The 17,371-nt window shown below is 37.0% G+C and overlaps 1 protein-coding gene across 2 annotated transcripts; it reads right to left on the bottom strand.

Annotated features, from left to right (window-relative positions):
• Positions 1 to 1,379: 1,379 nt before the first annotated feature.
• LOC141900458 (uncharacterized) lies at positions 1,380 to 16,245 on the bottom strand. Of its 2 annotated transcripts, none has more exons than XM_074787381.1 (5): positions 16,201 to 16,245; positions 3,037 to 3,144; positions 1,975 to 2,323; positions 1,619 to 1,785; positions 1,380 to 1,484 (listed from the first exon to the last, which is right to left on the bottom strand). In XM_074787381.1, exons 1-5 carry the CDS (start codon positions 16,223 to 16,225, stop codon positions 1,435 to 1,437), a joined length of 699 nt encoding a protein of 232 aa, XP_074643482.1. In that variant the 5' UTR covers positions 16,226 to 16,245; the 3' UTR covers positions 1,380 to 1,434. The 2 variants fall into 2 exon arrangements, with proteins under 2 accessions (XP_074643482.1, XP_074643481.1); XM_074787380.1 differs by lacking the exon at positions 16,201 to 16,245 and adding an exon at positions 6,905 to 6,964.
• Positions 16,246 to 17,371: the final 1,126 nt, after the last annotated feature.

Raw genomic sequence — 17,371 nt, 5'->3', positions numbered from 1 at the left:
AGCCACATGTACGGCTGACCCTATGGCCATATGTACCTGTGCAAGTCGGTCGTACCGTGGCGAATGGCATCAGGTTCAAATACCTGCGAGGGAGGATGCCAAAATCACGAATCCCCGATGTTTGATCTAAAAATATGCTTTGCAGCATATTGTCCAACTTTGCAGGAGGGAGTCCGACAGCTGGCTTCCTTAGTATCCGTTTTTTTTTGTAATCACTAACTTCATTTATTCAAGGGGACCGTCATGTACCCTCGTATTTATTTGAATCATTTGTGAATTTGTTTATACCGTGTGTGATCATGTGAATATTCGTTAGCGGGAAATATGACCAATGATGTAAATGCATTCGGGATTCTTTGTAAAACCGATTTATCATGTGAAATGTAAATTTTGATTTTGTGTTTGTATTCAAAGTTCAATTCTCAGTCAGGGTTCGTATCGTTCGAGTCTAAAATCAAGAAATTCCCTTTTCAGTAGAGAAACCATTATTTGTCTACTTTGAAGAAAGTATATCAGTATATATAAGTTATTTCGGTGCCGTGTGCGGCGGGCTTTAGTAAGTGCTATATAGTACATGTAACTGATACAACACCTTGTTTTTCGAAAACCATTTTCCTGATTGTAGGATATAACAAAGAAGTTGGATGGAAAATGATTCATTCTGAACACAACGTATGGTCACAAAGACTCAAAACATGTGACATCATATTCTCCCCGCCATGATATTCAATCGAAATTCTCACGTGCACCTTGACAACCATCAAGATTGGACCAACACCACGGGTTGGCCTTACGTTAGAGTTAATATCTGTCATCTATAAACATAATAAAACACATAAAGTAGACAAATGGTTTCTCTACTAGAAAAATAATTCCTGATAATCTCAAAACGTTTTGAAATAAGAGGCGATTAAAAATGTATTTTGCAACCTACATGTATACATATGAAAATAGCAAATATGGCACCAAAACTGGAGGTTCCATAGATAACAAAACATGCCAGATAACATGCCAGCTGCTCTAACAACAGTGAGCACTCGGACATTAAGAGTCATTCAAAATTGTTAGAAAATATGCTACTCTTCGTGAATACACATGTACTAGATGACTAACTGCTCACTAAAAAGCAAACTGCAAAAAGAAACCGATGCCTGTGCAAATCGAAGAAGCAACGTTTGCGTTGACAAAAACGAATCATCACAAATTTCTTGTTTCAAGATTTGTAGTTTTAGATGCTGTCTACAGTAGAACGACAATGCTCTACGAGTAAATTCGAATCCGATTGGAAATTGTCATTAGAGTATTACCACCACAAACGTTCAACCATGTACATCATTTCTAGTAAATGAATATACTATATCAAATGTGTGTAGAATTCTCCCAGAATAGATTTATTAGCGTTATGGAATTACAACTTATATTTTTGATTTAGTTCTAGCGAACGAAGATCGCCATCTGGTCGGCAGTCCCCAGACTGCTCCCCGCTGAAAAAGAACACATCCTTCACTTAGATAGCGAAACCCCACGACATAAGAAATTTGAATTTCGAAATGAAATTGAACACCATAAGTTATTTCCCTGTTATTTACCATATCGTACAATAAACTTTCATACTTACAAGTCCTTGTGTTTCCCGGTGCGTAGTACAGACGCGGAGTTCCGCTGGCTTGGTCATATGGACAATATTTATTAATGGCGCGCCGGTCAACGATAACCATCCATAGTCGATCATTTGGGCAACCACCATACTTTGCGCTGATGAAAAATCGTCTATCTGTATTCGGACTATAATTAGAACTTAGACAATTAGAAATACTTTTATATCGCTTAATTTCCTACCAAATGAATAATATCTCATTGCTATGAATTGATTGTAGTATTATATTCAAAATAGGAAATCGCTAGGCCCAGCCATGTTACCCAATAGTTCGATTTTGAATTAGACTTGCTGAATGTTTAGTGGCGAATACTCACTCTCCGCCTAGACTAAAAATGTTCGTAGTTGCAGTAACATTGTTCGGGTTTAAATCTGTCCAACTATTCGCGCCCAGACGTTCTGGGGAAAACCAATTCATCTTAGTCGAGTCGGTAGCGTTAAATTCAGCAAATGCCACAATCCTTTTATTCTTGTAAAACTCGACTCTGACCTCCCCAATCAGGAGTTCCTCCCATACGTCGACTTTATAACTCTTCCAAGTACATCCACAAGGGACCCTTAGATCGTCCGGTCTCATCGTGCACGATTGCCCAGTAGATTTCCATGAATCATAAATAGGTTGGCCAGTTCCTCCACTGGCTACAAAAACCGGTTCCCATGGTTTAACTGAATTGATATTAACTTAAAACATGAATAAAGATAAAAGATATTGATAATCCTGTACAGGGGTGGATCCAGGAATATGATGATGGGGGTCATAAATAAGGGTAACGTCTAACATAAGAACATAATCCCGTAAAAACTCAAACCATTCTGCCGGAAACTTTGGAAAATATGGAGATTTTTACATGACCCATTCGAATGATACTTTAAAGTAACACATCAAAATCAAACGCCAGGGATCAAACGCCTGAAAGCATGTCTGGGAAGATCAGTGATGGGAAATAAATAAATAAATTCTGAAAACGTTTTCTATGACAAATAAAGTGGAACTCTGAATTCTGCGAGATGTAGGTTGCGATCCTAGACAACGCAACCCCTTGCGACGTGCCTGAAATTAGGTCAGCATCTAGACTAATAGACAATTGGATCTGGTTGAAAACAGGTTATATTCTACGTGGGTATTCACATGAACAACCTATAATGGAATACAGAATAGTTGATACATTTATCAACGTTGACCATTTGGCGTCGTTTGAGAAAAATCTAAAATGATTTATTTTTTTAGAAATTTTTTCAAAATAATCTTTTAAAGGCACTTCAGGTCTTGATGGAGTTTCAAAAATCCCGAACTACCCCTAGTTCTACACCTGCTGTAGGTAAACTTAAGCCTTTTATGATGGCGTTTACAAACGGGCACCACAGAATGTTTGACTTACCTTGCCTCCGGAAGAAATCACTTAAGCATGCTATGTAATCAGTGGCAGCTCGTGATGGGTCACAATTGTTCGGATTGCGTTGAACCGGACATGCATCACCGAAAACCGCTGAAAAACAAAAGATTAAAATTCATATTATAGAAGTTGACGGATAAGAAGCTTGTAGGTTAAGTTTATAGGATCTTTACCAAAGCGCTAAAATAACCCGATGTAGACTGTTTATGCCGAGTCGATAGCCTTAGACCATCGCATGCCCGGGACAAGATGTTACAAATTTTCTTACACTTATTTATCCTGATAACGACCCGATCCCTGTAAAGTTTAGTACGGTGTGAGTGCTCACTCACACCATAAAGTCTACCTCATTAATTCTTAACCGCAGGCTCCAGGCGATGGTTTTAAACTGGCATTAACTTTAGTTAACTGAATTGATAACGAATTGATTCAACCCGAGGTTTGCAAACCAGTCCATAAAACTGGGCCCCGGTATAGATTATTATCAAGTCGGTTATTTAGTACCAACGGAATGTGCTCAGTTGGCGAACAACGAAATCGCAGCGAAGCTTAGGAAAGGGCCCTAAATTTGAAAATAAATATGCTGAGACCACATTCCCGTTGCCGCTGGATCCGCCCTTGTTTATTTCACCGATGCCCCAATTTCTTATTAACACAGGAAGTTATTATGGTTTATGAATTGTATCCATTAGTTTTCTTTTTTAGTGAAAATATCTACATCTTAAGATAGTCATCAGGTATGTAGCCTTTGATATTTCAAATGGGCGGTGAAGACGGCGATGAAGCAATTATATATCCAATACGGCAATTACCCAAGCCCGAGATCATTTTTAAGTTTCTGTAAATCGGTAGAACGATATTTTACACGGAAGACGGCAATGAGAATGTAGCTCGGCATCGTCATCGTTCATAGGTAAGAGTAACACAAAACAAGTTGTGATGAGACGATATGTGTATCCAGAAGTAGAAGATAGTTAAGATGTAGAACAATATCGATGGTTGAAACGAAAGAATGGCTTGAGATACGTCCACAGAGCACAGAAAAAGGCACATAATCACAAAGAGGAACACTAACCACTCAATGTCGTGCAGATTATGTTAACAGTTCAACACGTAAGCATTCGCCGAATGAGAAAACTTTTCCAATCCAAAAACAAGGCTCCAAGGAGCAATTCTAAGGCATTCTAAACCTCAGTTTATCAGCCATAATTACTAAATGTTTTGTATTTGGCAAGAATACCATGATCGTCCTGTATGAAGATTTACCATAACATCGCAATACTGTGGTATTGTTGTGTGGTGTGCGATTTTGTTATATCATTAAAAGTTCATTGCAACTGGACCTAAAAAAGTGTGCCTCTAATGTGTTAGAATTGCGAAGTTGTCTAACGCTTACACATTCTCGACTGCAGTAGAGAAAATCGATCGTTCTCGACTAGACCCAAGACTGGTCTATATCATTCGAATATCGGCATTACAACACATGTGTGCTGTCTGCTTGAGGTTTTTCAACGTCGACATTTAGCCGTCGAATGACCCGGTTCGAATCCAAATTGTAAATCCCTCAATTTTAAAATGTCGTAACTTTTTCAAAATGTTCGAACGATTTGTTTGCTATGCTCGACAGAGCAATTCCGCTGTACTTCAATGATTTTCTAGTGCAGAATTGGAACTACGGGTATAAAATCCCTATCAAGATATTCTAAAGATGAAGCACTCGATGGTACTGACTCGAGAGCATAATGTAAATCGTTCCCACCGGAGGCGTCGGCAATTTTACTTAATGGATTAGAACTAGTACGTGTAAGTCGTCTTACACCTTGCCAGAATGACATAATTTTTTTCTTCTAACAGGGATTCAGCCAGCTTGTCATGTTGAATCGATTTGACACTAATAGTAATCTTTTCCTGTATTTTTACGAATTTCAATCAGTTTCATGAATTGGTTTATTAGTCCAAATCTTATGCCAGAGAAGACCACGTTCACGTTTGGGTTTCACGAATTTGTTCAAGAGTGGGACATGATCCGTGTCCACGTGCAAACTGGAATAAGTAGTAATGAGAGGATATTCTCAGTTACTAAGGAATGATCTGTTAGAGACCTTGAGCCGGTTATGCAAAGGTCCACATCATATGATTTACAAAAAGAGGGCATCTTAAACAGTTTAACTCAATACACTCAATAAAGCTTTATCATGCAATGTTCTTAAAAATGTTACTACCTATGACCATCTTAGGAGATTTCATCTGTTTCGTTCATTTTAAACGGGGTCGGTTCTAGCTCAGATATATGAAATAAAACTACAACTACGCGAACTGTAACTATATCTGAATGTTCTCGTTTGCCGAATCGAAAATTGAGAGATAAATCTGTCATGATTATTGTTTTGTCCATTTGTAATAAAAATCTCTCGCTTCAAGCTTTTGGAAAGACATATGTATCCTATAATTACTATACGTCGTCACGCGTACTCAATAATGACATTCTCGCGATGCGTTGGATACGATCAAACCTCACTTCAAAGGCTCGACATTAATTAATGTGTTAAAATAGCAAAATATACATTTTTTAGAAAACTGACGAAGTAAAGTCTGGTTGCTGGGTTTTACATATGTTAGCAGCACGCACACGACAGTACAATTAGTTTGTTGGTTCGTGTCCTGGTACATTTTCATCATGGTTCCCCGATTGCAGTTCCTTCTAAAATCAATTATGTTTTATGATCAGCTATCTGCGTGGCCTGCGACAAATTCATCTTGAAGTTATGAGCTGCAACCAAGTGATGACAACCAGCAACCAATCTTCGTCAGCAGTTTCGAGCATCGTTACCAAATATGTGTTTTTTGGGTAATTTTTAGACATTGATGACTAGCCTTTGAACTGAGGTTTCCTCATATCCATGCATTTCAATTGCGAGGATGTCATATTCAAAGGATTACGCGTGACGACATGTAGTAAGTAAAATAACACTTACTAAAAGCTTGAAGCGAGAAATGTTTACATCAGATATTGGTTTAAAAAATGAATACACGTATATACATATCGCCCAGCTTAAGTATGAATCTTATCAATTATCAAGTTATTAAGCTATTCTAAATATGTTATTAAAATCAATAATCATTTATTCCATCCTCTGTATAAATTTATCGAATCATTTGTTTTTGTAAACCTAAAGCGGTCACTTTGATCGACACTGTCCGGAAGACAACTTATAACTTTCAAATAGTACCCATCACCAGTCTTACTTCTGATCTACTATGGATTTCTGTTGGCGCTATCGTATGTACATGTCAGTCAAGATAAAATCCAGGGCCTGGTTTTACAGACTGGTATTATCTTTGCCCCGGGGGCTAACTCTTGATTAAGTTAGCGCCCGGGCTCAAGTTAATACTAGTCTATAAAACCGGGATCTCAGATGTTTAGCCAGATGATGCCTGCAAGATCTGCAGAAAATGTTGCTACAACGACAACGACGTAAATCATACAACCGCTTCCAAACCCAAAAACAAATTAAAGAAAATATAATTTCTCACAAATTAAAAATACGATCCGTTCAAAACCTTCCGATGATATATTCTAGGATCACAACTTAATTTCTGAACCCCATGAAACAAATAGCAAAAATGCCCCCAGTGAGACGCTAAACGGTTTGGAGATTCTCTTTATGGATTCACCAAAGACCTTAGTGTACTGCATAATTTGAATGCTCGTGTCTGGGTGGTTTAGTACACTAGGATCGCAGAGCAACGGAGCACTATGGGAACAACCACTTCCAGGACCGGGGACCGGGTGAATTCATAGAGAGATAATATTCATTATAAACCAAATAAATTAAGCTTAATATGCTCTTACCTGAGACAACAGCAAATAAAAAGAGCAATGAGTTGATGACTTTCATCTTCAATCGTTCAGAAGTCTATTAGAGAAAACGAGGTGAATTTGTATATGACACCTGCTGGAATAAGTTAGTATTGTATGCAATTCATAATCTGATTCGCATTTCATCCATGGAACAAAATAAAACAAAAACCAAAGTTCAACTATTACGACGCCGATAGAATGTATAAAGATGTCAAATTCTTACAACTACTTACCAGTGTTCCGTTAAGATTATTGAGTGGTGCTTTTTGATTTGCGCTATTTATATCAGATAGTTGTAATCAAAGACATGCTCCAAAAAAGAATATTGTATATTTGATATCGTGCCTGCTGTTTTCTAAGTTTTCAGCTGGGAAAGTTTAAAGCCTACGGCAAACAGAAATCGAACGTGTCAGAACAGCTGCTATGGCGTACAATGTCATCGAGACATTGTTTTTTTTTAAGATCTTGTCGGTTCGGATTTTTGAAAATATTCGAACACAAAATCGACCATCCCGTACCGCATTAGTAGTAGTAGAAAAGTTCAATACTGATCAACGGTATGAATAAGTTGAATGTTCTTTTAAAAGTACCACCTTCAACTGCAACCCCTTCTTCAAATGATCACTCGGCATCAGCGCCTTCGTCACACTTTCATCACCCATACAACCTATAACTCCCCCCTTGTGAGTACTCCAATTTTACGAATTCAGAAAAATGCATATTAGAAGATAGAATCGAATGTTTGAGAGCAGAAATTATAAGACTACAGGATATATTGAAACAGCCGAATCTCCTAATGATTACGTACCGTCAGGCACCATCAATGATGAGACTTTTGCGGTACATGAATTAAACAGCGTAACGAACGACTTTTCTGCACAAAATTAAACATACCAACTGCGGGATCATCGATTGTCAGACAATGAGAAGAGGGCTTCTAAATTATTTTCTGTAGCCAATATAATTTCAGTCAGCCTCCCGCGGCAGGGAACCTGATTGCATCGAGTTTGCCGCGGTGTGGTTCGTGCCGTGGCCGAGTGTAGCGATGCCATCAGGTTGGAATCTCTGCCGTGGGAGGATGAGTCTAAGTATACAATCGATAAGCTGCAACAATTAGTTCGTGATCCAGTCAGAATCAGGAGCTGAAAGAATATTTTTTTTTCAAAATCTCCTGATTTATGTTAATATAACCTCAGAACCTGAGGAATCTGTCGACTTGAGGATTAGTGCTCGATTAACAATAAGTCAATATATCTTTAATTGACTCAATCCTTAAAAACAAAGGTACCTACCTGTCTATTTCACTTGCTCAATAAAATACGAGAAGAGATAAAGATTCGGAATGAGGATTTCACAAATAATGTATTTGTTGGTGAAAAATCAATGAAGGTTAACAGCAGATCTCATGAGTTTCAAAATACCCCATTTGCTATTTTCATTAATATGAAACATGTCGTGACTCGCGCGATAGTGTTTAAGCCCCGTCAACGCACATTGAGTTCTCAGTCACAAATCTCAATCTCTGTCACATATCGTTGAATTTCTATAGATAAAGTTGTATATATCAAGCCATGTGCTATGCACAAAACCCAGATCGTGTCCGTATTCCAAGCAGTACCGTGTTTCTCTCTACCTCTCTTATGTGGTGTCGGCGACCTCATACTGGCATGTATTTCACCACAAAACAAGCGGTTGAACTAACCCTAAAAAAAATCTCAGCAAGTAATACTTTCACGGATGATCTTAATTTTCATAATGAGATTTGGACAGAAGTCGATATTGATAAATGGTGTACTCAATACTCAAACTATGTCATAAACAAAGCTAACGGGGTACTTTGAAGCCATAGATTCAATTGAAATCATTGAATCTATTTTGGACGATTTCACGAACAGTTGAATAATCTCAATCATGTAACATTAATGGCGATGAAAAGTCTCTATGCGATCAGGGATTGCATCATGTCCACGTTAGTATCCCGTACAATGATGAGTGATCGAAAAAAATGAAACCTAAATCATTCGATTCTTTCAAAGAAATGCATTGGAAATATGTGGTGTGGAAATAAACTGAAATTTTATCACCTCATTTCACATATTGTTGCCTCTCCCTGCATAACTACATGTATGATCGGTGTGATCTGTGTGCTGGCCACAAATGCACATTACGCATGCTAAACTCATTCAACACCCAAATACCCACAGCTTTGATAACCATCATTATCGAGTGTGTTTCTCCCTGAGTTGAACCATTTTACGTAGATTAAGGTGCACTTTAGGGAACCATTTCTTCAGGATTTGGATCATGTCACTTGAAAACATTAATATGCAGTCAATAGGTCACATGTCTTTTTGTTGTATCCCTTCAAAATGAAAACTCCCATCAAAATTTGGTTACTCATGACCTTGGAGGAATTTGAACGATTCTTCAGCGATTTCCAATCCATAAAAAGGACCGAAAAGGCTTACTGATCTGAATAACTATCGCAGAATCACAAGTTTAAGTTCCTTTGGAAAACTCTTCTCTATAATTCCTAACACACGTCTCATTCAGTGGACTGAAACTGATATCTTGTTGTCAATAACTCCCAGGCTGGTTGTCGACAAAACAATGGTATACATCACAGCAATTGCTCACCCAGTCTTCTATTATTGATTATTGTGTAAAGAATAACACATGTTTAGAGCTTGTGGATTTCTTTGATTTATCAAACTATCCTCAGGAAAAAAATACTGGCATTAACGGTAAGATGTATAATATCATTAAGTATGTATGCCAACAACGATGTGTAAAAAGTACTTTTTGAAACTGCACCATCGGTGCCAGACAAGGGCAATGCATCTCTTCTGTATTATATATTCATTCAATATTTCATTGATAACGGTCATACAGGAATCGAATCGCAAATTTGAACTTTATATCCTCCTATACGCGGCTGACACCTGTGACGAATCGAGTCACCTGACGCTCTACAGCGATGTATGTACTTGACATTTGAATATTGTACATAGATGAGAATTAAATTATACTGAAAACACCAAGTCATGAAAATAAGACTAAAAAGAAACAACCGAAATTCTCTAGTTTCTTATTGTAACGGTATCCTACGAGAAGAAGTCTCGGTTTTCAAGTATGGGTCTTATGATTTCAAATAATAGTATGAAACACCAGCCATCGAAGCCTTAGCTGATCAAGAATCTCAAGCCTTATCTTCTCTAAAAAAGTACCAACGCTAGGATTACCCTTAAGTTAATTAAGATATCTTCGATTTTCTAATTAAATCTATATTTAATTTATAGTAGTCCAATACAGGGGCGGATCCAGGGTCTATTTTTTACTGCCTCACCGAAGAGAAAAGGGCAATTTTTCAAAAAACACTCCAGAAAATCCACAATGCGTACATTTGAATATCTGAAATAGCATTCAGGATCCCAAGGAAACATTTGTTTGAGGCAAACCCTCGGGAAATATTGCCTGATAAGACATTTGTAAAGTTTTTCAAATTCATTTCGAAATTTTCTGTCTTTCCAACAAGGGCATTTCGGTTGTTTTGAGTGCCTAGCGCGAGGCATGTGAGGTACCCTAAATCAGCAAATATAATATGGGCTTTTGACAATTTCAACGCTATTGAGTCTATATCTCTAAATTTCTATATATACTTTTTCATAAATTTTGTCGAGCAGACTCAATTAGACCAATTTATCCATAACTGGTTTCATTCTATGGAAATCATTCGCATATGCTATAGGCACATAAAATCATCCTTTAGACCCTTTAAAGTTAATACCTTGTTTCTCATCCAAACCTCTCTCTAGACATGACGAGGGCGAATTCTTTGGTTATAACCTTTTTTTGAAATAAAAACGTGGAAATAAACTAGTGTTTTTATATATTCCAAGGAGACCAGGGCGGGAAGTTTTTTTCTTTATAAATCTAAAAAAGATATTCACCGTGTTATACTTAAATGAGACGAGGGCGGGAGCTTTTCAGAGTCTCGATGCATAGAAGGTTAAGTGGGCAGGAACAAAGACATGTTCATTTGCTTATTTTCTTTATCCGAAACATCTAAACGACACAATTTCAAACAAATGCAGTCTAAAATGTATGGTGGCTGATTCGGGCCATGTAAAATTTTTTTTTCGTCCTCCACGAAAACGTGCAAAAACAAATATTACCGCGCAAAAACAAATATTACCGAGCAAAAACAAACTTTTAACGAATAATCCGTTTTTGCGCGCTAAAAGTTTGTTTTTGCGCGGTAATATTTGTTTTTGCGCGCAAAAGATTTGTTTTTGTGCGGTCGTCAAGTAACGCAAAAAACATATATTCAAATAATTTACGCGCGCTACTATGATGTCCCGCTGTCGCCATCTAATAGATTAAACAGTAACTAAAGAAGTAATTAATCTATGCAGTTGTATTGATTGATTTAAAAGGAAAACTAACTTTACTTAAATTTACGACCCCTTGATGAATACAAATATGCATATATCGCTTGTTATGGTCTTCGATTGTCACAATACAATGAAGTTATATTGAGCTTGAAAATACCGATAGTTGAATTTGATTGACCAGCAACCAGTCTAGCCCATTATATATTGATGACGTAGGCACATCAGCCCACACACAACCATATTAATAACGCGTGGTTGTTATTAATGTATATTAACATATCATAACGGTTTTTACGGTGTCACAAAACTTTTTGAAATATGAAGAAAAATATCGGCGTAATTTTCTGCTAATTTTCTACCTTACATATAGAGATTTATCTTCATTTCTGAGAGATCCATTTTCTGAGAGACATCTAGCAGAAAATTGAATTTGAATCTGGATCACTTGGTACGAACGTGTTTGATAGAAATACTGTGCACCCGCGCAAAAACAAATTTTTAGCGCGCAAAAACGGATTATTTCGTTTTTGCGCGTTAAAAGTTTGTTTTTGCGCGGTAATATTTGTTTTTGCGCCCGCGCAAATACAAACTTTCGTTTTTGCGCCCGCACAAAAACGGATTATTTTGTTTTTGCGCGTTAAAAGTCTGTTTTTGCGCGGTAATATTTGTTTTTGCGCGTTTTCGTGGAGGACGAAAGAAAAAATTTTACTTGGCCCGAATCAGCCACCATAAAAATGGCGTATGATCTCCAGAGTCACATGCGCACTCATTTTGTGAATGGTTGGGAATGTCATTCTTATTATCATATCTAAACTCTGAATAGACTAATGAACACTACTTTCACTACCGTACTACAATTATAATGTCCTTAAGTGCATTACAAATACACGATACTAATTATTGATCAAGGCGAAATGCATAAAAAAGATCACTATCACTCTATCTATTTTCGATTTCGATTTGCTCTGATGTATACTATATAAATTGGTTGGGAGGTTCTTTGGAAGACACATCACTGTAATTGGGGCAGGGTTTTTCACGTAAATAAGACAATGTTCTGGTCCTAAATAAATGTGGGAAAGTTTTTAACATAATAAAATAAGATACGAAACATCATTAGCCATTTTGGAAGATATCACCCTCTGTGAGGAAATTAGTGAAGTCCTACAATTGGCAATTCAGTGAGGAAGCTCATGACCTATCTTTCTTATTACTGTAACGCTGATATGTCTCCCCATCAACCAATCGGTCGAAGACGGATACCCTGCACATACGTATACTACCCAAAGAAGCAATTTTATCCCGGAATAATCCGAGCATTTATACATTTATTAATTCAATGAATATAACATTCGACAATCTCTTAAAAGTACATAAAAACGCCTACTGTAAAGTAGGATTGTCATATGATAAATAAATATTATAAGAATGAATATTATAAAACATAATATTCATTTATAGATTATAATAAACAAATATTATCGTGACGTTGGTCATTTTGTATTCGCTGCGAGTATTACATGTATTATATTTCCATTTACTTTTCGAACAAAAAGTGTATTCTCTCTCAGATTCGATGACTCATCGGTGATAAGCGTTTCAGTCCAACTCGCGAGGGTTATAGCGCTCTGAAAGCATTGATTGGAATTTTTTGAAATGTATGACTAAGTCCGACTCAAATGTCTGAACCCAGTCTGAGTGCCGCTAAGCACGAGTTTCCTCGCTAGACCCGAACGCTCGAGCGGTTCGAGGCTCTAAATACTGCGAATTAATTTTCCTATCGAGGTATTTTTTCCGTATTTTAGTTTAACATTCATCACTCTATCCATGATGATGAAACTCAGTTGATGATATAATGAAACATTTAATTACTAAAATCAAATAAAACCAATAATCAATTTCCCAGTACCCATGCGCTGCCTATCGTAATAATCGGGGAATTCCCATACGCTCAATTCAAAGTCAAATACAGAGGTGTCATGTCAATTTATTCCAACAAATAATTATCTGTCTTAAAAACATATACTAAACTGTACTTTCACTCACATGCTTCGTCTATCATAAATTGAATATAAAAAATCTTCATTGACTTTCTAGTATGTTAAGCATGTTAATAAGCATTTTACTACAAGAAAATTTACAATATAAGACAAGAAAAAACCAACACAAATAGACCGATAGCCCAAAGTTAAAAATATGAAGTGTTAGCACTAAAGTGGTAATGCATCAAAAGCCGCTTTCGACATCGGCCTGATGCCTGGGCTATTTCAATTAATTTGGAATGTATTAATCTATTGCTCGTTATCGTTGATCTACAACTTACACATATTTCAGTTTCGAATTTCAGTTTCGACGATGAACCCCCCCTCCCGTACACGTACTCTATGTACAATGGAGGTGGCAGTGAACTCAAACCGCCCTGGTTCGATTATCCTTGACTTAATAGGGGGTAGAAAGGGTGCCTCACAAACGTTTGATGAGAAACTACGCTGCATGGGTATTCAAGATAAAATTCTAGATTGGATATCAAATTTCCTGAAAGAAAGATGACCTCAAGTTGGGAGGGCCATATCCGCTATTTCTGATGTTTAGTGGGGTTCCTTAAGACTCTGCACTAGTCCCTTTTCTAATTTTTATCAACGACATCTCTGAGAGATTCAAGAGCTCCTGTTAATTTCATACTTTGGCGGATGACAGTAAACTATATATGGAGATATGGCAATACTTCAACCCAACCATTTCGAATATTCATGTGGCAGCTGGAAAACATCGCTGATTCGCAGCTATGTTTATTATTGTTACTATATAACTGTATTATATTGTATGTCAAATAGGACAATATTGGTAATAATTTTGTAGTACAATGTCATGGGTCAATTATGTAAGTGAAGTGGACTGAAGAGGGTGGCGATTTTTCATTATAGGTAATCAGATTTTTGTTAGCCATCGTGATATGTCATACAGTCGTTTCGATATTGAGCAATACGTTTTCAAATGTCACTAAGATAATTGGACCTGTTTTCAGGATCTGTTACTAAATTAAAATGCTGGGTAAGCTTCGATGATAAGTCAGAACACACACCTATTGTGATGTAACAAATTGCGTTAGTGTGTGGTCTGGGGTAACTATTCATAGAGCCTATTCATATATTTTCTAAACTATGTGAGAAAAAACGTTATTCATGAGAAATTCTTTGGATCAGATATTGGTTTTATTTCATGTTGCATGCCAATGATTTACGAAAATAGTAATTATAGATTTCGGAAGGAAGAGTTATTTAATCAACTGTGGATCAAAGAGGACTTCCTTTCACACCCAAGCTATTTTATTTCTTTTGCAAAATCAGTATGGGGACACGCGGTGATTGACAGTAAAATTCGGTCCTACTCTGCATTAAAAACTCTACATGTCAAAGAGATTTCACTGGATCGCTATCGTTCGCTGGGAATTCGATTACAGATACAGCTGCAATCATTACGAGGGCTTGATCTCGTCAGGGAGGCGGAAGGTCTCGTAGAACTGTCTTGGAAGCATAGCCGAGTGATTTATCAGCGTGTGTATATATGAACCATTTTTGTCTCTCGCAGAACATTTCGATTGCAAATACATAGTACCGGTACTTACATTCCGCGGTTCGAGCTGCTATCTTGATTATTCGATGAATTCAAATCCAACATAAGAGTCATTTCCTCAAATTCAAAGCATTTATTACTAACATAAGAGCCTATATATCCAACAAGTCGGAAAACATTCGAGATTTTGACATCGCCATTCGATTCCATGTTATTCTTGAGATGACGAAGAATCGAGTGGTCCTCATGTTCGATGTCGAAATCCAAAATTACGGACGTATCATAGTCAACATGTTATGAAACGTCAGCGATATATTTTGAATGTTCTAATTCAAAACTAAAAAGCACATGAAATTCAGAGGGCGCACGTTTGCGTTTATACTGTATACGGTATTGAAAATATTCAGTTGTATACTCTAGACAGATCTGCTATGGTGCATCGTATATGCAGAAGAATGATTATAGGCTGATACATCACAAGCATCATCCATAGCCCTTCCATTAATCGGTAGGCTTACTAAACCGGGACCAGTTAGTTTTGATGTACATAAACTGGTCCGGAACTCTAAACTCTTACCAGTTTATCCCGCTTTGTGATCACCCTTATATATAGGCCTACATTGTTTCATTGAATTGGCTACACTATTCATTTTTTACCGTAATAACATGGACAATCCTGATAATGCTACCTCGTTGGTTATCGAAGGGACCCTGTTATGGTATTAGTGGTAATAGGATTATATATCTGCACCCCTATCTCATCCATTTGAAATACCAGACCTAACAAGGATCAGTGCTATTGATTACATCTCCACATCCCAAGTAAAAACACGTATTGAATCAGTTCCCTGTGCGGATTGATCTCATCGATTGCTTGATTCTGTATGACAGGGTAGATTTATTGTCTGAGGATTGTCTTGGCGTCTCGGCACTGCATGGTGTTGCGCAGGTATTTTACGATCAATACGGACATTTGTCAGCTTTGAGACGAAGCCGTTACTACGCCTAAAAGCACGTTTGTTCTGACCATAAATTATATCATAAAACCTCCGGTGATATCGGAATCTCGGATAAGTGAAGAGCTTACCAGCAGCACGTAGCGTGAACGATTGCCAGCAACACAGCACGTTGGAATATTACAAAATACTAGCTGGATTTGTATGTGTGTCGGGACGAGTCAGTTTTTCACGAATATATATGTGCTAACGTGCGGTGCACGACGCGTGTCCATTCGTCTAGGGTCAAGCATAATACTCCTGATATGCATAAAATTGCTGCAATTACATGGAGTGCCTCGGGTACTGGAATACACAAATTTACCTTTCTCCCGACGTAATAAAGCCATGCGCTAAAGATGGTTTGCGATAACTCTATCTGGATAGCCATTAATATCAGACTGACAAAATACAAGGTTTCGATCGGCTGACACCATACAGAGAGTCCAGCCAATTACAAATATCGGTATCAAATGCGTGTATAAATATATCTGAAAGTTGCTCATGGAGGTTTATAATTGATATAGCCGGAGCAATTTTGCTGAGGATGTATTACCGGTATAATAAGAACGGTTTGGGCCGCTTTTGTAGTGCTGATGCGCGGCCCATTGACACTAAAGAAACATGAATAGGATATACCGTCACTGGAGAAAAAGCTACAAGGTATGTCCAAACGTATTTCCTTAGAATAATTCAGAGTATCGTACGTCATTGATATTGATGAAATGTTGAATAACTATAATAAAGCCAACCCTTTTCTTATTTTTTTTTTCATATCGCAGTGTATTTTTATACTGGTACTAATTAATCTCCGGTACACATGTATGCAAGTTACATCCCACCAACCTAACGTCCGATTAAGTGTTCATTTCCGAGGCGTATTTGATATTCAGGGCCCGGTACCAATTAATTTTGTTGATCATTTAGAAACTGTTCAAAGCACAATATCTCCCTCTCCCTCTCCCTCTCCCTCTCCCTCTCCCTCTCCCTCTATATATATATATATATATATATATATATATATATATATATATATATATATATATATATATATATATATATATATATATATATATATATATATATATATATATATATATATATATATATATATATATATATATATATATATATATATATATATATATATATATATATATATATATATATATATATATATATATATATATATATATATATATATATATATGTTCTCTTTGATTTTCTTACAATCGTATGTTATTTTTCGGTAAACAAACGGCAAACGCACACCATTCATTACGTATGTTTCGAAATAAATCACCAGAATTCACTGGCTAGCTTTGCTTCGAAAAGATTACCTACATAAGAGGCCATTAACTTGTTGCTGCTCGTATTATGGTTCAGGAGATGGTGAGAATTGCAGAGAGAATTAAGTTTTTGCTGCTTAACGTTAGTACTAATCGCAGGACGGTGAGCATCTGTCTATCCATTATACAAAGGCGATTCTCCCTTTG

This window comes from Tubulanus polymorphus, chromosome 2 (assembly GCF_964204645.1).
Source record: "Tubulanus polymorphus chromosome 2, tnTubPoly1.2, whole genome shotgun sequence".
Lineage (NCBI taxonomy): Eukaryota > Metazoa > Nemertea > Palaeonemertea > Tubulaniformes > Tubulanidae > Tubulanus > Tubulanus polymorphus.
This window is presented reverse-complemented; position numbering and strand designations above follow the sequence as displayed.